Source organism: Corapipo altera, unplaced genomic scaffold, assembly GCF_003945725.1.
Source record: "Corapipo altera isolate COAL_440 unplaced genomic scaffold, ASM394572v1 44, whole genome shotgun sequence".
Lineage (NCBI taxonomy): Eukaryota > Metazoa > Chordata > Aves > Passeriformes > Pipridae > Corapipo > Corapipo altera.
The window spans coordinates 4,483,687-4,509,000 of NW_020884880.1; the positions used below are offsets into that span (position 1 = coordinate 4,483,687).

Genomic DNA, 25,314 nt, shown 5'->3' on the forward strand with positions numbered 1-25,314 from the left:
CCAAAAGCACTTAGAAAGCTCTGTTGCAACCAGCCCATGCATCACTCTTTCCCCTTATGCAGCTTCAACCCATTCTTTGTCCCATCTGAGATTCGTTTAGTTCATACAGAAGCACAGCTCCTAGGAAAACAGATTTGGCAAAAGCAGAGGTCTACACAACAGGGAGAAACAGAGCCCAAACATCCAGGTACCCAGTTCTCAGTACACCGCTGCAGTGCAGTTTGTCCCAGGGATCCCAGCATAGCCACTGGGTATTTACAAACATACTCCAGCTTTGGTTCAAGCCTCAGAACAAAGGGAAAGCAGAGGAGTAGAAGAATGGAAGTGAAAAAGAAATACAGAAAGGATTAATTTGCTTTATCAGTGTAGCACAATAAATAACCTATCATGTCACAGATGTAATTTTTCTTATAGTTAGCCTAAAGGTCAGCATGATAATTTTTTTCAGCTCTCACTTTTTACTTGTTATGGGTGGCACTGAAATGCATAGGTTTGATGAGAAAGTTTATATTGAACTGTATAAGCATCTGAGATAGCCTAGCTATGTAAAATTGAACAGCAGTCCCTTCTGTGCTCCTGCAGGCTGCAGATGGAAGGCTGTTGCCTGGTATCATAGCCTATCACTACACATTGTCACATTCCTTCTCAGAAAATGCCTGGAAAAGCTTAACTTTTTCGGAGCTGGAAGGAGGACATCAGCATTTGGGCAATTTGGTCTATATTTTTACAACATGACAGTACAGCTCATGTTATAGTGTACAGTCTCCAGACAGATAAAACAGGTCAGATTTAAGAACCTTAAAAACCTGATCAGCGTGGAGAATTTGGTAAAGGGGTATTAGCTCATTCAGATTCTCCTAAATATCAAAGCATTGCCACTGCGCTTTTTAGAATCCCTCAAGGAACACTTCAAACTCCGAACTTGGGATGGAAGACCTCTATATCCAGAACAGCACTGGATTGTCCATAAAAAACGTTAATAGAAAAAAAAAGAATAAAGTTACATAGCATTTATAGAATTCTGCAGTGAAAGGTAAAACGTCACCTATTTCCTTATTTTGACTCAAGTAGCTACAATCACAGAGATATCTTAAACAACAATGTAAAAAGGCTGCACTACAGTGTTCTGAGAGACTTTGAAAGTCTGAGTCTTGCATACTTACGCTGACGCCTTAAGAATAGCATCAGAAAATTCTTTCATGTACCTCATTGTTTTGAAAGAGAGCTGCAAAATGCCAGCGTTTTAACTCAGATTTTATCAGCTCTGAAAATACTGACTCAACTATTGATCTTTTAGCCTGAGCTATTCTGAGGGAAGGTATGAAAACCCCATCTGGATTGATTTACCTTTGGTCTCCAAAAACAAGTACCATATCTGTATACATAATGATACATTTAGGATTATATTATAAAAGGCTTCATACTTGAAAAACAGTCCTTTAACCAAGTGATATAAATACTGTTGTTGCACTAGGTGCATTAAAGATCATTAAACCAGCACTGTTTACTTGAAATAAAAAAATTTACTGAAGTAATACTTAGAATTTTTACAATTAGAAGTCTGAAAAAAATTTTTTTTCAAGTGCTCTGACAGGATCAGCTTCAATAACTATTTGGTGGTGTATCACTCAATATGCAGCTCCAGATCAAAACACTTCTCTCTGGCAATGGTATGTTTTAGAACCAAAAGCGTTATACCAGCAATTATAACATCTTTCTCAATGCAAAACTAGCATGACTTCTTAAATTGCTGTTACAGATTCAAAAAAAGCCCTAAAACCTCAGCATTACACTGCCACACCATGGCACAATTAAGATCTGCAAGCAAAAATAGAAAAAAAAGACAATAAAAACTCCTCTGCTTTAATTATTTAGGACTACATTATCCACCATTAGTTTTTGTAAAGCACTAAAAAACACACTTGTATCTTGCTCAGCAACAGCTACCTAGGAACACTATGCTTGAGGATTTTATTTCAGTAATTTTTTCCCCCAAATTAACAAAGAAAAAGTTTACTTTCTGCAAGTATTAAAATCTTCAAAGACTAATTTGATATGCCTGTTGCACAGATGGCATACGTAGGGAAGTGAATACCAGGGGCATTTCTTTACTTTGTTGGCTACAAAATGTAGAGCTTTTTGTTCTCTGCCAATTCAGTTGACAGCCAGTTGGAGAAAAGAACTGTTCAAAAGACTTTCAATTTGGGGTATTTTAACTGTTTGAGGTAACGGTACAGAATTTTAGAATCTACATTCATTTCTTCATGTCAGAATTGTAATGGATTTCAGACCTAGAAATAATTCAAAATACTTAGTACTTAGTATTTCCACTTACTACTAAGTTTTGTGAGAACTCTTAAAAAAAAAAAAAAAAAGTCCTCTTTTTGCTGACCTTGAAGCACAGCAACCCAAGATCACTGAAATTTCACATGGAAGTTTTTAACTATAGCAGCTCACTGCACAAAACCTATATTATTTTAATTACTTTGTCATCTATATAATTTATGCCTTCCATAGCACTTGTTTTGAAAGAAAGTTATAAATCAGTTTTCTATGACCATTATCAGTACTGCTTTATTCATTCTAACATTCCATTTTTAAGTGTTTTCCTAATAAATCAAACAGTATACATAAGCAATCGGCTGAGGCCAAGACCATACCAATTATTTTACCTGCAAGAACTTGCCATTACAAACATTTCCCACAAGGCACAATAAAATACATGTCTGGTGCCACAAGACTTACAGGAATATCCTGTACCGAAGCATTAAATAAAGATTAGATGACTAACTAGGGTATCATTTGCTCCATCCCTTCTTTAATTGCTATTGTCACCACTTCAGTTTACAAAAAATGGCACAGCCTAGATGCATGCCAGTCCTTTCCCGTTAGGATGGTTTATTCAAACTTTTAAAGGTCTGAATTAAGTACCTTTTATCTCCAAACACTTTCAGTTACAGATTGCTTAAGCTATTGATGAACAGTGCTTTCTCTTTTATACATTACCCATCTCTAAGCCATATGCACACGCATGTACATAGACACACTTTAATACAATTTCTGTTATTAGACCTTTACTTTCAATTATCAACAATTTCTGTATATTTTTGTATTGCTTTTACTCAAAGAACAAGCCAGTAGGTTATACCTAAGATCCCAACTCCTCCTGATAGCCAGCATACATAAACAGCAAACTGTGAACATTACAGACTTGTAACAAACTCAGCTCTAGAGCCTCCCTAGCAAATGTGAAGTTCTCATGAACATCCCTGAACTAACGGGATCAGCTCAAATAAATTCTGTACTCAAACCTGGTAGCAAAACTGCGGACTACCACCTAGGACTTGGGATTTTGGTAGTCTTTTGGGAAGGGAGGAATTTAGCAAACTTGAGTGACACTGAACAAAGACGATTTATGGAGAGTGCATTCCTAGCAGTTTTAGTGTTTAGCAGTTGCCCAAGAGTCACGCCGAACTGCATAAGGAACTTAAAAATAAGTTCCAGATCTACAGCTTCTCCCCAAAACACAAAACCAGCCAATTCTGAAAGTGTTAGTCTTTAACTGCATCCCAAAATTTAGCAGCAGATAGTACAGCATCTCTGTTTTTCTGTACTCTCAGTTGCAAAAATCAATTTTCCCTTTCCCCTCTGACTGCAGACATACCTTCTTCTATTAGTCATTCAGACATCACAGCTAAGTATTTAAAATTGGATAATCTTCTTCAAAAATATATATTATTTAAATTATAAAGATGTATGCTGAAGTTGAAAACAGTACTGAAAAACGCCTTTCCTTAGAGCCCACACAGAAAAGATTAGTTAAGATAAATGGCATCCTTAATGATTCTGAATTATGTCCTCCTCAGAAGAACCAAAATCATGCTTCATCATCATTTATCAGGCAGCCCCTTCTACAAAACTACAGGAAACTTCATACCTTCCTGAACTTTTCCATCTGCTTATAAAGATCTGGATCCAACTCTTGAGACACATCTTTCATCCAGAGTAGAGCTCCTCTGTATTCAGTCCGATACTGTTCCATCCGGTTTACTGTCAGCCAGGTGTCTGAGATGGCCCTGTATCTGAAAGTCTCCACTTCTTGATATAATCTACTCAAAGGAGTACGGAGTGCTAATCTGGGGGAAGGTATGAAGGAAAGAAAGGAAGGAGGGGAATATGTTAAACAAGTTGATAAACAAAGGAGTAATACAACTACTGACAGCCAAAATAGTTAAATGCTAGTGTATGATCAGATAGTTCTGTAACTTGGCTGGGGGTGCACATGAACGGGGTAATTTTGCATGAATATTGTGCTTGCAACCTTCCTGTTCAAGAAGTGAGGTTTTATTTACATGTGTGAGTGAAAAAGGACCCCATTCTAATGCATCTATGTGTTTTAGTTTGCCAAGCTGCTTATGTGTATATTATTACGATTCCCCTCCATAAGTTTCATTTAACAACTCTAAAAATGTTCCTGAAGTAATTTATTACTGGATAAATACCATAGTTATATCAGGATTGACATGTTAAACCCCACAAAAAGCACTTCAATTAGCCATTTAATCTTCAGATGTAAATGTAAATAAAAAAAGTCATCTGTCAAGTAGGTAATTATTGATTTTTTTTTTTTTAAGGAATCTGAACTATTCCTTTGAAGGATATTGACCTTCTGGAAGGATTTGGACATTTTCCTGAATGTTTCTTCTGGCAACCACACTTTGGAAAGGCAGTAGGGGACACTGTTGTCTTCCCTATGCCATCACTTCAACTCCCAATGGTATCTCAGAACCAGGCAGGATTACTCCAACTTTTGCTTTGCTTCCTCCTGCTGCGTCTGTTTTCCTATTTCTTGCAAGCAGTGACCTCACTGGAATGGGTTCAATCCATTCCAGAAGAGCACAGACTTAGTTTAACGTACTAGGAAGACCTTCGACCTAAGAGAATTTCTAATTTCACCTCCAGTAACCAAGAAATTATGTCTTCTTGATCTCCATCTACTGATCTAGCTATTGGCATGCAACATAAATAAAAGCAGTCCCAACTTCAACATGAGTTTGACTATAGCTCAAGAGAAGAAAGACAAACAGTTGTTTTTATTTTTATGTGAATTTATTTTAAAAGATGCCCTTAAAAATGCATTGAGCAGGACATATAATAAAATGTGAACATTTAAGTGTGGTTTTTTTTATTTTCCCCGCATTTTTTCTCATTCTACAAATACTTACCTAGACATCCAAAGGAAAATTCAGTTTATGTAGATATGCCATACACTGAGATTTCTACAAACAGTTAACCTTTATAAAGAAGCAAATCATCAGCGCTTTTGCTCAAGGGTGCCTTACATGTGCTTTAAAGATTCCCCTCATGGCTGTTACTGGAGGTGCTAATGACCAAATTCTAGCCCAAGGTAAACATATTAAATTCTCAGTGCTCTGTATGGAATATTTTATTTTAAGCCAAACAGCTGCACTGTTAAGCTAAAGCTGAAAAGTATCACAATAGTTAAAAGTCCCCCCAAATCCTGTAAAACATAATGGAATAAAATTCTCTCTCGCAAGTGCTGGTAAATTTCAAACTTCCGTGGTCCCAATACTGTTAAAAAAAAGCATCATAATACTCATAATGCCATCAGGTACTGTTACTTTTAAACTCCTTGAGCAAACACTGGGTCAGTGAGTCATCAAGGGCTCTGGGTAACAGCATATGCTTGTGCGCATGTGTCCCCCTCTGGATTCCTTATCTTTTACTGATTTGCCTCTATCTAATCTATGTGAGCTCAGAAGGGATCTTCTAGAATCTTCTCCTGGGGGTGGGGGCTTCATAGTGTAAGGTTAAAGCAGAAAATAACATTCAGACTCCTCCTTTCTCCTCTGTCTACTTGAGATATGAGACTCCAGGGTCCAGAAAAAAAGTATTTCCTTATTCATTTCCCTCCCTCCCAGGGAGGGACACCTCTACAGTGAGCCTGCTGTAGCATTTATCTGCAGAGTGAGAACTGCCACCAAGCAGAGGAGGGACCTGACATCAGCTCCCTTACAACCTCACTGCTAGAGAGGCCACAAAGATGCACCAGTATGGCTTTAGAACTGCTGAGCTGAATAGGCACTAGATATATAGACAGAGCAGGTCCATAAGACAAAAAGCAGGATCAGGCAAAATTTGAAAAATAAGCCAGTAATATTGACAATACTACAGCAAGTTTGGTCAATAACTTTCCTATCAATTGATTCCTCACACATTTCCAATGGCTAAATGAATTATGCCAACAATGACTCAACTACAATTATCACATGTACTTTGTAAATCAGACAGTAATGTCAACCCATATACCTTTGCTGAGAAGAAAAGCAGAGGGCCTTTCCTGTAGCTTGCATCATTTTTCCTGCTCTTGTTTTATCCTGAGAACCCTGTGACCGAAGAAATTTCCCCAATTCGTTTTCTTCCTGAGACAGAACTAACAAAAAATAAATGAGTGGTCAAATATGTTATTTAATTGTTTTCTAACAGCTTTAAAACTGCCTTAACATCAAATAGTTTAAGACAGTCTAAGTCCAACCAGCAAAGCAAAAGTAAATAATTTCACAGAATTCCTGCATTTCATAAACATAAGATCTGATTTACTTCAGACATTTACAGATATACTTAACAAGAGTCACAAAATTCCATCAATGCCAAAAGACAACGGGAGAAATGTGTTATTTCTTGGGAAAAAGAAAAGTAGGTTGGTTAGATTACAAAAAGGGTCTAGTCTTGATTGTAGTATCTTTTAGTGTTGGATTTTTGGGATTCTGTCTGGTTTGGTTGGTTGGTTTTTAAATTCTCTTTCACCACTTGGACTGCCTCAGCTGATCTTTGGTAGCATACTTTCACAGAAGCTAATTCGCCTGCTTTTCTCTTGCTCACCAGTTTTCATGCCTGATTACATAAAAAGTTTTCATATGAAAAATCTAGCACTTTACTTTAAAGAACACTTATTTTCAAAATACTTTGCAAGATTACTTGACAATTTTAGCATTCTACACAATTCAAACACTACATTTCAACCACCTGAAATATGTCTACCTCAAAGTAACTGATTGGTTTTTAAACAAGAAGAGGAAGAAAAGTGTTTTTACACTGAATTGTTGACTACTTCCAAAGATCCTTACAAAAACATTTAATGATGGCCTCGTCTGTCTTCTAAAGTGGCTGTCTCCTAGAGTACCAATTTCTTCCCACTATCAAGATGGAGAGTGGTCTAATACAATAAAAGAAGATCTCTTTAAGTCCTCCTGTCATTTTTACCAAAACGACAGTCAACTCTAATGCAGACTATGGTAGAACCCTAGTAGAACATTCTGCATGCACATCTCTGCATCAGAAATTTCACCTGCTCCTATGGAACACTTCTTGAACTCAATACCCTACTAATCTCTATTTCAATTTTACCTCCAGATTCTGAAACATTATCCCTGACTCCCGTTGGATAGGCAAAAGAAAAATGAAAGGCTCAAGAAAATATGGATAACATTCAAGAAAAGAAGGTAAATTGAAAGATGACTCCAAAGCTGGATTCTCTTCTCCAGGCCAAAAATCACAGCTGCAGAAAATCAAACAATTGTGACTGCAGAGAACCTTTAGCAGACATTTAATACAACTTGCTGTTTGAAACTTCCCAGATTAGGTCCCTGTCTCTTACTAATGACAGTCACTAATTGGTGTACACTTGTTACAGCCAAGTCAGCATTATCAAATTCATCGTAATAGCATGGATTACTTAATTATAAAACCAGTAATAAACCAAATATTCTTCGTCATCAATCCTGATAGAAAGAAAAACTAAAACAGTTTAGAAAGGAGTTAGGATTTCTAGACAAGAGACTTCTGAATGTAAACAAGCCAAGCAAGCAGTGGGAAAAAGAAATTCAAGGAAGCTTTCTCCAATAATTATTGCTACCTATCACTGCATTATATCAATATATAAAACTTAAGATCTAGGAAATCTTCAAGCAAATAAGAAAATTTACTTTCAGCTGTTTGCAAGGAACGTTATTTTTACTTTAAAATACGATGAAACTAGTAGTTCCCCATTTTAATTTTCCCTTTTTCACTTGTTTAATGGTTCCATAATGCAGACCTTCTTACCATTTTAATTACTGTGTTTGATTATACTTACAACAAATCCTTTTTTGATACAGTTCAATTGCTTTCAGCAACTCCATACATGTTCTCTGAATGGAATGGAACAGCTGATATTGAAAGAAAATACACAAAAAATTTGTTAAGTGCATGCAAGAAATACTGATGAATAAAATACACGGAAGAACTTAATTTTTTGTAGAAATTATTAGGGATCATTATTTCCTTCTTGAACAATGAGAAATCTTTCCAGCCTGAAAGTATTTTCTTTACCAGTTGTGCTTTTCTTTCAATTAAGTTATCCACTGAAACTACAGACCAATCATAACTTACAAAAGAACAGCTGGTAGTTAACCAAACTACTTGTGTTGGGCTTCTTTTTTTTTAGGTGATATCTTTGGATATATATAGAGATATACAAATCTATTTCTAAAAAACTCCTAGTAGAGTAAAGAGTTATCAAAATGTCTATCATGTTTATCACAGGTGGCAATATGCATACTGAAGTTTTCATACTGTCAAGTCTAGTGGAATCAACTTGCATAGGTACCCTCAACATAGAAAGCTGTTGATTTAAACTGAATGTTTTATTGGTATAACCAAATTTATAAAGCAGTAGTTTCCAAAGGAAGTAGAGGTAAAAAATGTCAGTCTTGACTAAATTTGGAGATTGTTCCTAGCAAACAGAAGAATTACTACTCTTTCTATCTCTCCATCTAAAACCTCCAGCCTGCAATTTATACCTAAACTCCACCATATCAAGCATTACACAACTAAGTAAAATGGATTACTAGCACAGTAGCTGCCTTCCTTCACAGCTGCTTGACTTCCTATATATTTACACAGGTCTTGTCTTTTAAACTGGGAGTGTGACTTGTAGGTGAGAAAGTGTCCAAGTGAAAACATGCTTATAGCTTTTTGAAACACAAGTTTTCCTATTTCCAATCCCACCTGAGCTAACACAGCATCCTTTTTAATGAATCCGCAATACAGTAGACATGGTAGAAACTCAGGTATGTATTTAAAAAATTCTGTTCTATCCTTCCAGCTTGTTTTGCATCAGTACTATTGATTTATAATCCATCATGAAGACCCCATAGCTAGAATCACCATGTTATAAGTTCCCACTAGTGTTTGTTGTAAAACAGCCTCTTGTATTTCAGCTAAAACCTGAATAAACTGTGAAGTCAATTTTTTTTTTTTAAGAAACTGCAAGAAAACCAGTAAGGCAAAACATTTATCCTTACCTAACAGAACAATACCAGCAAAACTTACATGGACACAAACTGGATTGCTACATTTCTGTAGTCCATCCTCTATTTTTTACTTTGTCTCAAATTCATTTGAGCTCTTTAATTTGTAGAACCTTAAGCTATTTTTTTTTCTCAGTGGGGTTGAAGATACTGACAGCAGGACTGTATTTGTCACACAGCAGGATTTTTTTCCTTATTTATATCTTACAGACTTTCAGAAGGTTCTTTGGTCATGTCAGAACCCACTAATATGCTCAAAAACTCCAGAGTGCAGAGCACACTATTCACCTTGCTCCTTCTTGGTATACTGCACGTTTTTGTGATATATGTGGTATTTTGTATCTGTATAGAGATTGTCATTTGTATACACTATAGAATAGTATTAAAAAAAATAAACTACCTTAAACTGACATAGACAAAGGATAAGGATGATCTCTTGCTCCCCTCTGCTAACAAAAGGAAAAGATCTGTCCCCAACACATGAAAGTAAATCCAGATGATGTTAGGTTCCAAATATAATTTGAAGGACATGGGGTTTTGTATTACAAAATGGCACTATATTCACTGAATTTACATATGTACTTTTGCCAAAATTTGGAAAAGATATTACATGAAAATGATGGTAAAAAAAATATACATTATTATATACTATGTGTACACATTAGAGGCTTGGTGAAAATAAAAACACTTTAAACATTAACAAACAGTGAACACACATTATGTCAACATTACAAACCTCTAGTTTTGCATCCAGATCTGCATCTGAAGCTACAACATGCTCATCTTCCTTTTTTCCTGTAACTTTAATAAGGGTTTGTTTTGTTTTCCAGTATTTCTGCTGCATTTTATTGACCACGGATTTTTCTTGGCTTTGAGCATATTGATCATAAAATTCTCTTGGATAATTGCTAGAAGAAATAAAATTGAAAACTTCAATTGGATGCTTTAAAATTAAATCTAACGTGTTTAATTAATACCTTTGTATTAAGAATATTGCATTTGCATACAGACATATATTACAACATGCATTTCCTCATTATGCATTAATAACAAAGCAAATACATCAGTACTATACTTCCAATCCTACTCTGGAAAGTAATGCACTGCTTTCAATTCAAATGTCTTAAGCATGCAGTACTGCCAAATAATCAGCTGCAAAGAATTCTTCTGAATGCATTATAGATTGATTTACAGCCCATGGAATTAACTTTTTATTTTATATAATTAATAGGGGAGTTTCAAGTGAACTAGCAGAGTTGCTTAAGCAGGTAGCAATTTTCATGGCATTTCAGCACTGTCAGGACTTCACACAGTTCATTTTATTAATGGGATTAGACCACTTCTTGTTCTCCTTTTTTTTGTAATTGAATAAAAAAAGGAATAGAAGAACCCTCATCTCTTTTGAGTATGCTACATGAAAGACTGATATCTCATATCTTTCTTTATACAATGACTACATGACAACTGTGGCTGTGTAACAGGTAACCTTTTTTTCAAGGATTATTTTTTTATTGACAGATGATTCTGCATTCCTGTAGCAGATCTAATAAAAAGTAATCTACAGACAAACTACATATTCCACAATAGTCAAACTATACCAAGATAGTTTATTAGAAAATACAGCCTTACAATGAAATCTTGACCTCTTTTAGGAGGTGTTATTCCATTGTTCAGGAAGGATATTGAGGTCCTGGAGCAGGTCCAGAGGAGAGCAACTAGGCTGGTGAAGAGACTCAAGCACAAGTCCTATGAGGAGAGGCTGAGGGAGCTGGGGCTGTTCAGCCTGGAGAAGAGGAGGCTCAGGGGAGACCTCATCGCTCTCTACAACTACCTGAAAGGAGTTGGAGGGGGTTGGTCTCTTTTCCCAGGCAACTATCAACAAGACAAGAGGGCACGGTCTCAAGCTGTGCCAGGGGAGGTTTAGGTTGGATATTAGAAAGAATTTCTTTACAGAGAGGGTAATCAGACATTGGAATGGGCTGCCCAGGAAGTAGTGGATTCTCCGTCCCTGGAGGTTTTTAAGATGAGACTGGATGTGGCACTTAGTGCCATGGCCTAGTAACCACAGAGGTAGTGGATCAAGGGTTGGACTTGATGATCTCGGAGGTCCCTTCCAACCCAGCTGATTCTATGGTTCTATGATTGTTCATTTCTGCAAAAGTACATAGATTTTCCCCTATATTCATGCATAAAAAGCTGCAGTAACTTTGCAGCTCTTTAGAAGTAAATAGTTGCCAAAAATTGCTATATCAAATATTCTAGGAAACTTAAAGAGGTTGAGTTTATCTTGAAAAACAATACCTTCTACCTGTGGAGTGATGAACTATGGCTCTTTAGTGAGATACTGACCACAACACACAGACAGCTCAGAGATGCTCCAAGAGGTCTTCAGACCCAACACACACATCAAGTCATGTACTGAGAGACATGTCCTTGCCCATGGCAGGGGGGTTACAGCTAGATGATCTTTAAGGTCTCTTCCAGCCAAACCATTCTATGATCCTCTTATTAATATATATATATCTACACACACACACACACACACACATATATATGTACATGTACATATACACACACATATATATGTACATGTACATATACACACACATATATATGTACATGTACATATACACACATATATGTACATGTACATATACACACACATACATATGTACATGTACATATACACACACATACACACACACACACATATATATACATTTACTGTGAAATAATGCAGCCATTCTGAAAAAAACCCAGCCACTGGTACACTTCCCCAAAGGGTGGTTTCACAGGGGTATGTTACTTGCTTTGTTACTTTTAATCAGTCAGTTAGGCAATAGTGCCCTAATCACCAAAGAGAGGGTAAGAAATTAAACTGGAAGTGAGCAGGGACTAAATTTTAAAAAGCACTTATATACAGAACTTCTTGGTTTCTTCTCCAAACTTGAAAAGTGAAGATATTTACCCACTTAATTCTACACAAACATTAGTTCCAAGAATATAATTTATGTATTTAATTAAAATTAAAATAAAGGTCTTTTGGTGATGCAGCAGAAAATAAACAACACATGCAAAACATACCACATTTCATTCGGAATTCTGTAAAAACAAACCATTACACACATGGACAACAGACAGCCTATCAACTTTGGTGAAGACTATATTGACTTGATAAATGCTACACCTTTAAAATACAAAATCTACAACCTCTAACAAATACCCCTGCATTATGAGAAAACAGAATATGAAAGTTTTAAAGTAGCATTATTTTTAAAATATTAATTAAAAAATCCCGTCAAACCGCTCACAGGGTATTATAAAGGTCCTAGCTGTTCTGTTTGGGTGCTTTAACTTCTGCTGCAGCTGTGCAAACAACTGATATCTCATTTCAGTGGTCTAGTCAAGAAAACACCATAATTCATCTGATGTTAACTAGCCTTCTAGGGGCACAAAAAGATTAAGAAAAAATGCTGGGATTAGTACAGATTCCTGAATTACAAGACTGATAAACCAACTGAAGGAATAAGAGGAATATAATTTTTTACTACTACACACAAATTCAGCTTCTAATTTCATTTAATTACTTCTGGTTAAGATAATGAAAGACTCATAATCACATTACTGAAATATTTGGTGGACAATTAGTAGAAACCTGTCCATACCTTTTAAGACGGATTTTGTGTCAAGCAACCATGCACATACTTAGGTTTTGTTATGCAATCAGAAAATATAACTGAAAGAAGGATGAACTTTATTGTGAAGTTGATGATCACAGAAAACCTCTTGAAATATGACAGTTCATACTTATTTCCATTACACAGGAAACTGGTATCCTATTTTTCCATCTAGTCAATTAATTTGTTTTTCTAGTCTTTGGCAGTTTTTCAGTTTTTATTTTTATTCTTTTTAAACAGCATTTCTACTGACATTAAGGACTTCATATAAATAATAGATGCCAGAACATAATGTGTGATAGGCTGTGACAATTCAACATACCAAATGCTATTAGCTCTTTAGAATAAGAAAAAATAATTGAGATACTTACTACTTATGACCTTCCATAATTCTTGTTTTCTTCAGACACTTAAATAAGAAATTATCAGTTAATACAAACACCATTAAAACATAATTTCTAAGTTAAACACTAGAAATCTGCTACCTTTTCACACATAAAATAATTATGTCGCAGCATCTTCTTTACCATGTTACAAAAGTAAATTTTTCAATCTTGGACCATAGACTTTCCTCAGGTAACACACAGTTTTCACATAAATCCATGACAAATGGATTCAAGTGGTGCCATCCATGATGCCAATACTTATATGTTAGCAAGTTTTCCAGGCAAAAGCAAATTTACCTGGCATAAATTCCGTGACTTTTGACAAGGCATGCCAAAATTGTCCATGCTAGGCATCATCCTCAGCCAAGTTTTTTCCTCCAAGTTTTAGTCACAACAAATTTCAATTACTTTCTATCTTTTTTTTTTTTTTGCCTATACCCCACTGATCTATTTTTTTAAAACACTAGTTACATCATGTCTTGAACTTTAGATGTGAAATTTAATGACCAGGTGATTTTTCTATGAGGGACACCACAGTTCCTTAGGATAGAATACGATATATGTGCATTAGGGCTTTAGATTTTATAAATTACTATCTCCAGCTTGGATACTCAGGTCTCCCACTATACTTTGAGTTGACCAGATGGCATGCACATCACTTCCCACTGGTACCTGAGCACACTCTTTCCAGGCCAAATTTACCAGCCAAGCCTGACAGTCCTTATAAACAACAAGCACCTGGTTTCTTCTCTGATGCTTTCAGAGAGGACTGTTCTTCAGCACACAGTTAACGTGCAAATGGAGGCACTGCACCATGGTCGTGGATGAGACCAAAATGGAGCTGCTGAGATGGTGCTGCTGGGGAATGGCCTTTGATCAGAAGAGGCACAGAATGAACACACCAACAGGCTACACTAAGATATGAAGCTGACTGACTAAGACAACAGTAATGGGAAAAGCAGCTAGGAAGGTAATGGTGCTGAAACTGAACTTAGGCAAGCAAGAAAGGGGCTAGAAAGGGGAGATGTGATGCTGGAAACATATCTAGCAGAGTGCTGCTTACAGACAGTGTGGTTAGCACTGGAGTGGCAAAGGGACTGGAACAGATTGCAGGAACCCAAACAAGGGAATGCAAACAACCTGAGTGCTTCCTGCAAGTGTGAAGCACATGCACTTCCATTTGGAGCTGAATGGAGCCAAACCCCAGATTTCTGAGTCTAACCTCTCTGCTGTCAGTACCTGTGAAACTTCATGGCAAAATTCCATGAGATGCAGCAAGATTATATCAGAGCACGAAATTTTCCTGAACTGGAATTTTTGTGACATGCTCTTAAGCACTGCAGGAGAGACCACGAGAACATTCATAACTCTATCTTCAGAGTAGAGTTTAAATAAAAAGGCCAAGAGCTAAACAAAGACGAAGAAAGAATCATTTCAGATTGTCATTTGTGTTACAGAACCACTGAGTCAGACAAGGTACTGAATAGACAGCACAGGTCATGGCTTTGCTGTACTTTCTAAAGCCACAGTCACAGGCAACATTAACTCCAGTTTTCTAATACCTTTATGCTTTATTTCACTGTTTTCACACTAGTCCTCCTTAAGTCAACTATAGGTGTGTTTGTGTGAGATAAGACCACAGGATTTACCTTGTATACACATCCATGACTCAGTTATTCAGCTGCACACTTGGTTTGACAGGATGCAAAGAACAGCCTATCTAGATGAAATAACACGTATATTACTTAGAACAAAGTGAAAACAATCAATATGGGAAAAAGGTCTAAGGCACTGACCTTACTCACTGTACACGTCCACCTGCTCCTCTTGGAAACCAATGCCCCTAAAACAAAAAGAAATGTATCTATCAAGGTCATAGTAAAACAGTTCTCATTTGCAAGCACAGCTCATGCTTTTTCTTCGTAAACATGACCTTATATTTTGCCTCTGAGATCATCTTAGTTATACTCGTCCAGGTCCTACATAGCACCCCTATGCCCTTAAGATATTAGTTGTGGGAATTTTTTAGTTCAAAGAGAGGATTATATCACAGCTATTAGGACAGTATTCACATGCTATGAAAATGAGGGTGTCTATTCCCTGTCCCGCTGTGTGACATGATGGCACTTGAGGTGTTCGAGGCTACAAGGCCTGATGGGATGGTGTCATGTGGCCGATCGGGGTGGAAGGAAACAGAAGTGGAGTCTTACCCACACTGCCTGCTGGAAATGGCTCTTGGCATGTGATATCACCCAAAACATGCCAGGAAAGAGAAAGGTCCCAGAGAGTTCCAGGTAGTATAGATAAAAACCACGCCAGGGAGATTGCAGTAATTAAACAGCGGGAACAAGCAGTGGCCCAATGCTCAAGCTCAATCCCTGGGCCCGTTTTATTTCCAGTATGGAGCCACCTTTTGGTTCTAAATAAGAATTCAATTTGCAAAGACAGTTTGGTAAGCGCTAGCATTGAGAAAACAGAACTGTGGCTGCTAAGAAATAATCAGATTACTTTTTATAAGGCTTGCAGTATTTCATCTATAATTTCTATCAAGAATGTTCCTGGATCCCATTCATTCCAGATGCTGTCCAAGAAATCTTCATAAAGAAACCAGTCATGCCTCAGAAAACCCATCTGAGTTTCACCTTTCTCAATAACCAAGAACACTGAAAAACCTGGATGCCCACTACTATTATGCCATTTTTTTAGCTGTTAATTTAGACCACAAATGTGCGTTTGCTTTGGGTTCTGCCAGTCTGAATGTACCCTAAAAATTTTCCATTTATACAGACCTTGTTGCAAGTTAGATACACTTGTGTAAATTAATTCATATTTCATGTTTCAGCATCGCAGTTAAGCTCTACTGAAAAGGGAACAGTATATATTACACAGATATCAAAAACTGAAACAAAGGTAGAGGAACATAGTATAGGAATATTTAATTGGGCCAGATGTAGTTGAGATGCTATTACAGAAATTCTCATGTTTATATCTGGGTGGTCAAGCACTGGAACAAGCTGCCCACTGAGGCAAGGGATAGACATGGCTTACTGGGCTCGGTTGAACAGGAGGCTGGGCTGTGCAATTTCTAGTGCTCCCTGCCAACCTATGTGATTCTGTGAAAAATTTGTACAATGTAGAAGAAGATCAGAAGGGAGAGCAGCAAGCTTGCTGCTACCATTGGCTTAATACGAAAGACTTTCCACAAGGACGGTGTAAATGGACAGCAGAATAACACTGCCCCATGACCACCGTGCCTAAACACAAACGAAAAGATATAGTATGTTTTCAAAGTTACCTACGATATTTTCACCTTTTAGTAATATATTTTCATTCGTAGCCAAAACTTTAAACATTAACATTCATTCTTCCATTATTGCTATATGTGCAATGTAAATTGTCTCTGCAGTAACTTAATAATTTTTATAATCTCTAACTTCATGTGTTGTTACTGTCTATTCCAAGTCCAGGAACAAAAGAGGGTTAAGGTATTGGTACAGCTGTAACAAAGGACACTATTAAGAGCATCTGGGTTAGCTGAAAGCAGTGAGATTTTTTTTGAAGAAATCCCAAGACCTAAGTCTAGCCTCAAAAAGTGAGAGATACTAATCAAAGAGGACTGGAAACAGCCCAGGAAAGTATCCAAGAATCAAAAGGAACATTTCATAATCATGTAACAAAGAATCCCTACAGTCACAAAATGCTGTTTCTGAGGCTTCAGGAAGAAACCAAGGAATGAGCACATAACTTCTGACCGCTTTAGGCTTTGAACTCTGTTATGCTTTCGAAGAACAAGACATAAATGTCCTGAACAGAAGCAATAAGGTAGTTGCTCTTTGGCAAAGCTGACTACAATGAAAGCACATGACACTAACTTGAATCCACCAATACTTTCCCCCGAAACTGTAGTCAAATTTAAAATTAACCTTTTATCATATAGTTTTAGATATAAAAACGAGCTTAATTTGCCACAAGGAGTTGATGTAAGGAATTTTTTTTGTTTTTCTTCCCAGTGTATTAAGACTAAAAAAAAAAAGATGTTTCAATAAATAATATTATACTGACAGTGATTAACAAAAAAAAAAAAAAACAAACTGAAAAAATCATTTATCACCCTATAGGAAAGCATTTGTATCGGAAAGTTTCCATTATCTTTGACAATAAAGAGTTACACAACACTAGTGATCTCCATGACAGTCTCTATCTTGACAAACAAAAGGTAGGGATACTGTAGATCGGGGAAGGGCTATCAGAAGCAAGCACAGGTGTTTTTTATCGTGCTGGGGAAAGCAGTGGAACACTACAGATTACTGTGCACAAACCCACATTTAATGCTGCAGTGCAGTAATTTTGCAAGTACTTTCCCCAGCGTTTTGAGAGAGACTGATGGTACTTTAGTTTTAACAATAAACCTGAGCTGGCCCTATTCATAACAAGTCTGCTCAGAAAACAAGGGACCACAGTGCTGAAACATCCATTCCCATATAGATCCAGCTGGGTTCATAAATCCTGCTGAAACCTTGGAAATCCCTAAGGGGCTCTTTGAGGAGCCACCAAGAAGCCTCAGGATTGTGTTCCAGAAATCATCATATTTGCAGGCTGATGCCAGAGAAGACTGGCACAGCCTCTCAGCCTAGACACTGTAAAACACATCCAAACTGTTTCTAGACTCAGTTTGACTTCAGGAGTGATACAGCTGCATAGCAGAATTCATCAACCCTCACATGCAAGCAATGTGTTCATCAGGAGAGACATAGAAGAGTCTGCACTTTCACTGATTGCACTGTCCTCTTATTTTATTGTTCTTTCAAAGCAGCTAATAAGTTCTGTGGCTCTTCAAATCCCCACAGACTCTATGTATCCTAAAAGCCTTGCAACTTATACCTTCAAATATAGCAGAATCATGCATTGCAGTTGATTTACTTATTGCAACACTTTTATTAAAATGAATAATCTTCCAAGAAACTTTTCATACAGTAATAGTAGAGTGGTACTAAGCAACAACAACCAATTAAAAAAAATAATTTTAAGCAGTTCTGTATGTAAAAGTTGAGTGATAGTTTCATTTATGTAAAATACTCTGAAGGCAAGAAAATGTGCTTAAGTGGGGGAATCAATGCCATTTGTGTCTCCAACAGCTCTTGGCAACATATCTCCCCCACTCTGCTCCCTGGAAGCTGTGATCAAACTGAATCAGGTGAATGGGCCTGCAAAGCAAGAAGCAGTCTCACTGCAAGATGAAGACTAGGCACAGTTTTATCTTTGCTAGTCTATCTACAAACACGGAGATGAGGAGCTTCAAGTGACTTTTCATTTTGCCTTTTCCAAACAAAGGACAATATTAATAGCCTGAAGATCTTTATTATCCATATTGCCAGTGCAGGAAGAGTAAAAACTGTCTGGGTCTATACAGGCATTTCATGTCCAGATTATGCACAGACTTAGAAGTATTCCTACTCTTAACTACATGAATAGCTACCACTGTAATTCAGCTAAAATTAACCTAGAGTTCAAGCAATATCTATGAAAAATTACAAGATTTATTTTGTCCTCTAAAGCTCTTAATTCTTAACATTGATGTTCTAATCCTGCAGAATCATCCATGCTTAGCTTTGAATCCAGGAGTCTTTTCATTCTGTTAGACCACACACTGATGCACTTGTTTATTAATTCAAAAAGTTTGCAGATTGCTAAGTGCTGCATTAGCAGTTCCTTCCATCCACTACAACTTTTTGTCTATTCCTTTGTTTCAGACTGATCCACAGCTTTGTTACTTATCCTGGGAAGCATATATCTTAGAGATTACTCCCAACTTCTCAGGAGAAGAAATGTAAGATTTTATTATCAACAGAATTACTCTTTCAAGCTATTTCAGGAGCTGACATCTAGAAAGAAGTTTCAAACATTCTTAAAAGAAGCACAGGATAAATGGCATCTGTTATACAGAGAGCTCCTTTCATATTCATACACCTGGGAGGTGCTGAGAGGGAAAAAATCATGCTGTTTGACCCCAATTATCTAACTGCAGTACCTAAATTATCATATAAGCCTCTCAATATTAAGTCCCTGTAAAAATGGTGAATAGAACCTCCAAAGAGCAACTCTGAGCACCTGAAAGAGAGCCTCACCACTGTGTTCTGTGTACACATAAATGATACTTTTCACAAGAAGCACCTGAACTACACAGCTAAATTATGCTGTGAGAGCGCTTTTCTGTTCCAATTCTCTCAAAACTAGGATTTCATGGTGGTCTGCTGAATTACCAGGGGGAAAAAGTGTCAGCAGCATACTGAAAAACACTGTGATTGGGACACAGCCATATCCCATAAACCTCCTGGAACCAGTTTTTAGTTTCATTGCAAACACGTCTGGGACTAACACTTCTATACACAATTTTGTCCATTTCCTTATCCTCTCTATCAAGGCTTTTGAGACATCCCAGCAAAATGTTATTTCTTTCTATTTACTAATTCGTCTTGATTCTTCAAAGAATTAAAACAAACAAATAAGCAAAAAAGAACAACAACAAAAAAAACTATACAGAAACCCCCAAAACAAAGCAAAACCACAGGAAAACAACAAAACCAAAACCCAAAAACCACACCAACCACCCCCTCATCCACCCCCACTGCCCCCTGAAATTTCACAAGCAGAAAAACCCCAACCATGTACTCACAGCAACAAAATATCAAAGAAACTGGAGCCCATTCTCCAAGGCATCAGTTTGAGATAATAACACTCCCTTCTTTCTCAAGCTGGTAAACTGCGTGGGGAACAAACCACAGTAATACCAGCAGGTATCTTAAATGACTGACTGCAATTAAGGACTTGTATCATTACAAACAATGTACAAGCTCTGAAGAAATCTGAACATTTCAGATCTGCTTTCTGTCATTTTGCAGCAAATGACATCTGCAAACAGTACATCCAAAAAAATACTATTGGCATTAAATATATAGTGAACTGTTTTTCACTGAAATTTACACTGACTTTTAATACTCTCTATGCAGGGCAGATGAACCATAGCTACCGCAGAGAGTACTGCTAAGAATTATTTTTTCCAAGAAACAATTGTCATGCTTCTAATGTTTCAGAATACAGAATTAACATAGGAAATTATTCTACTTAATTTCCTGGGGTAGTATAAACAAAGGATGATATCCAGGGCCCTGTTTCTCATGCTGTCCTTTAGTCTTTATTTTTCTATTTCCAACCATGATACATACAAGTTAACAGAAGACAGTGGCATATAAAGAGAGAAAATTTACACATTGAAAACTTATTGCTCACTTATACCTAGAACTTAAAGAGTATTCAATCCATCTGAACTGCACTGGTTTTCAGTACTGGAGTGGTTAGAGGCAAGTTTTAGCCAACACAAAAACGTAGAAATTTGGCACTATGTCAGCATGTGTTTTAAAACCTGTTTTTGCTCCCACGAAGTGCAAGGACCAAGTCAACTGTTAGCATTCCTCTATAAAAGTGATTTTGTGGCTATTCAGTACTATCTACCTATCATATTATTTCAAAACCTACCAAGTCAAACTTACAGCATAAGTGATTTCCTTTCCAGAGCATAACAGGTATTGGAATGACACTTGGAGCTGGGTTGGGTTTGTTTTTGTGTTTTGGGTTGGTTTTTTTGCAGCTTTTTTAAGCAGTTGAATGATAAATTCCTGAAAACAGTGGTTTACCTCAAAAGCACCGATAAGAACAGCACATGCAGTCAAGACACAGCACATGTAGTCTCAGAAAAAATATTTCAAATAAATGCTGGTAGATGCACAGGTGGAAGACTGATGAGCAAACACTAGCACTTTCTAGATAAGTTCATGTGCAAGCAGAACTTAATCACCAGCACAAAACCGGAGATATTTAATCACACAAAAAATTAATTTTAAACTCCTTTTTCAGATTATACTGATTTTTCATCTGCTTATTGTTAAATAATGTAGGGACAGCACATAGTGTCAATTTGCCCTCATGTAACATCTTTTACTCGACTATTAAAGTATTCCACTTACAGTTGTGAAGAACACTGAGTGAATGCCCTCAGGAAAGAACCAGGTAAGCATCATAAGTACTGTGTGCATTTTATGAAAGAATTTTTGAATATAAGTCATTGAGTGGCAGGTCTTACCTCACTGTTAATGAGCAAAACCAGGGATACATACAATCCAGTATTTAACCTCATTCTAAATGCAGACTTGCTTCATTTCTCAAAAATTATTATCAAATTGCTTTGTAATACACATTTGTTCTCTTAGTTTAGAAACCAGTGTTCGTAAACTTAGTAGCTGAATAGTATTAAAGAAAATGCCATGAGGAACACGCGGTGTGCATAGATTATAAGAGACAACAAGATTATTTTTGTGACACATTCTACCTGTAATCAGTCTAGAGTCTTAATATTAGGAAACTTTCCCTTGTAGAACCTATAGGAAAAGCAACGGACAAAAAAACCTCCAAACAAACAAAACCACCAAAAAACTCTTTTTGCATGTATAGGATATTACATATAAACACATATGGTTTTAGAACTTCAAACTAAGGGCTCTTAATTAGATACCCTATTTGCTGGCACAGTCAACCCTCTCAGGTTTCTGCCTCCCTCTTGCCTTTTCATCCATGCAGAAGACAGAAAGCAATTTATACCTAAGGGGAAACAATGCTGGACGAGGGAACAGGAGAAGATAAATTTCTCTAGATTCCCTTTCACATACATGGACAAGAAATTTGATTAACAAAATAGTCTTAGCATGCACAGCAACAACAATACAGGGTGACCTCCTTTCACCACCCTTTGAGTAAACACCATCAGTACAGGCTGTATATTCTCCAGACACATAGTCCATTCAACTTTTATATTACTGTTCTCAGATCCTGGCACACCAGCCAACTGTTCCAGCAGCAGTGATCCCTACGAAGTTACTTGCAAGATGCACGAGTACTGTTTCTGTGACTCAGTACAGGTGGTTCCCAAGGTTGATGTAAACAATTGTGTAACTGGTCAAAATGCCCCTCAGTTTGCCATGGCTAACAATAGCCACAGGAAAAACTACTGTGAGACTGTTATTACTGCAACGCTTAAAAGGTCAAATGTTTCTGCTGTTCTTCACTGCTTGGTTCTTTGTTTAACAAACTTCGCCTTCCGGGCTTTTGTATTTTTAATGCTTCTGCATCACGTGGCATAATTTTGTCTTTAGAATGATTTTATGGTTGATAAGTGGCAAAAACATCTTGAAGAATCAATTACAGAGCAATACTCTTGGAGGAGATTTTGCAAAAAGTATTAAAAAGAGACTTTGAGAACATTTTTTGTCTTCTAGTTTAGATGAGACATTGGCACATTTTTTTTCTGCCAACTTGTACCGACAGCTTTCAACACTAGTTGAAGACTCAAAAGAGATGTTATTATTCATTTCTTCCAGAAAAGATTACTTGGGAAATCATCAGAACAATTTAGCAGCTGTGTAAAGTATGGACAAGAGAGAAGAAATGGAAAGATGGGTGGGCCTGAAACTCTACTAAGGGGAAAAAAAAAAACACCTAACCCTGCAGTAGGCTTCAAAAGGAATTTTACTTTGCACTGATTCCCTCCACACCCCAATAATATAAACTTGTGAAAGAAAAATGTTAAAGAAACCTTTCCCTACAGTCATAACTGGTCTTCTTGAACCTGCAAATCTTCAATAACATTCATATTTGAATTTCAACTCCAGCATGCACAGTGGAAGAAATCACCATTATCTAAAAAGCACTTAATTTTTTCTCAACTAAGAAGGAAGCAAATTCCAATGACCAGCATCTAAACTTTTCAGTAAAGTGCTTGAACCTTTCTGGACATAATGATGTTTCATCCATGAAGTTCTGACAGTAGAGAAACTTTAGAAACTCATTTAGACCAAGGTTTGGCAGCATTTAACTGCCACATCACCTTCCAGTAGAGTCTGTCATGTGTAAAACGTGACTAGTTATACCAGTTATGGCAGTTCACGACTCAAAAGATCTGTGTGGCTCTATGCTAAATTCCTCCTTCAGTGGTATTGACATAAACCTTAAACCATTACGTTACTCAGTTTACACCAATAAGCTACTCCTGTTCAAACAGCAGTTAAAAAAATTGCTAAAGTCTAAATGAGATGCTGCTGAACTTCACGCTAAGTATCACTAGAAACTGCAACTTCTAGATCTGTCAGACACATAGCACTGTCAAGGGGTTTGTCCACTCTCTCCTTGAGAACCCTGGACAGATCAAGTAGAAAAAGAGTGGATTACTGGAAAAATCAGATGAAAGATCAAAGATCATAACCAAATGCAGTCTGCACTGCAGACTCCAAAATCCAGCCCACCATTTCCTCTGCCGAACACTTTGCAGAAGTGATCAAACACATTTTGTCCTTAAACAGTCTTGCCAGAGGAAAACACAAGAACAGGTTTTTTCCAAGAAGTCTGCTCTGAAACAAGAGTCACAGCTGCTTTCTGAGACCCAAATTAAATAAAATCTATCCAGAAACTGAAAGAAAGAGGATAACACAATTAAACATGGGAGGGGGCATCAAAACCAACAAACAGGTGTTTCATGGAAATAAAAGGTCACCTTGGTTTAAAGCAAGGCTTGTAGGCAGGGGGAAAATATTACAACCAACCAAACAGAAGAACAACTCCAATGCCAAGCTTCCAAAATACTACCACAATGCAACTTGGAGGTAAGGGGTTAAAGAATGTACCCCTGAGATTTCTAGATTCAATTTCACATTTATACATTTGAACTAAGACAAACCCGAGTTACTCTTTTAAGAGGCCATGCAGATCCTTGAGGCTATCAGCATTATGCAAAACAGTGTGGAACAGGAGACTTATTTACATTTGGCACTGAATATATCCATAATGATACCAACAAATAAAAAGAGCACAGTGCCCTTCACCCTTTTCTCCTACTAAGAACCGACCCGATGTTTTCCGTTTTCTTTTAAATTACTTGAGCAGCCTACACGGATCAGGTGGAGGGATATAGAACGAATCTGATTATAAAGATCAACCTTTCACAAATTATAAGCTTTAACTCAGAAATTTGGGTTCCTTGAATCGCCATTTCCCCAGCTGTCACTGCCTCGGCGCCGGTTCGATGTCTGACATTACCTGAGCAGAGGATGCCCCGCCACCCCTCTCGACCCGGCCGGGCCCCAGAGCGGCACGGACGGCAGCTGGGCAACCTGCGCCTCAGCCCGGCAGCCCAGCCGGAAACCGCCGAGGAGAACCGGCCGTTTCCCTCCCGCTTCCCGCGGGCACAGAGCCAGGGAGGATGTACGGGAGGTACAAACGGATAAATGCAATAATCATGGAGAGACGACCGCACGGCGGGAGGGGGAACACAAGGCACAAGGAGGGGCAGATGCCATCTTGTGCCTCAGAGATGTCTCCCTGGACAGGTCCGGCCGCGGATACCCCGATCTCGGGCACCAGCGCCACAGGCCCGGCGGCCGCGCCGCCCCCCTCGCCCCGAGCGGGCTTCCCGCGGGGGGAACGGCGCCCATCCGGGGCTGCCCGGCACCGGCGCTCCCCGCCCGGGCCCGGCACGGAGCCCAGCGAACCCCCCTTCCCGCACTCACCTTGCGGAGGGGAGGGAAGTGCTGAGCCGCAGGCGCCGCCGCCCCTCCAGGTGTTCCAGCGCCGCTGGCGTCAGCGCGGCGAGCGGAGCCGCCTGTGCCGGCGTGGGCGCCCCCGCAGCGGGGCGGAGCCGCCGCCCGGCCCGGCCCGGCCCGGCCCCCGAGGCGGGAGGGCGCGGCCGACAGGTCTCTGGAGCTCGGACCGGCAGCTTCCTTGGCTCGGTCACTGCCAGGGCGCGTTTCCTCCCGCTTTCCTGGCTGCGCTGGGAGGGGA

At 38.1% G+C, this 25,314-nt stretch overlaps 1 protein-coding gene across 1 annotated transcript in view; it reads right to left on the reverse strand.

The window, feature by feature from the left end:
• Nucleotides 1-24,885, reverse strand: part of ICA1 (islet cell autoantigen 1) — a 70,687-nt gene extending 45,802 nt beyond the window's left edge. Inside the window, 8 exon segments of the mRNA XM_027639336.1 lie at nt 3,938-4,136; nt 6,331-6,454; nt 8,156-8,228; nt 10,108-10,279; nt 13,420-13,457; nt 15,231-15,277; nt 24,574-24,705; nt 24,708-24,885. Coding sequence (XP_027495137.1) covers nt 3,938-4,136; nt 6,331-6,454; nt 8,156-8,228; nt 10,108-10,279; nt 13,420-13,457; nt 15,231-15,277; nt 24,574-24,705; nt 24,708-24,774 — 852 coding nt within the window. The 5' untranslated portion in view covers nt 24,775-24,885.
• Nucleotides 24,886-25,314: the final 429 nt, after the last annotated feature.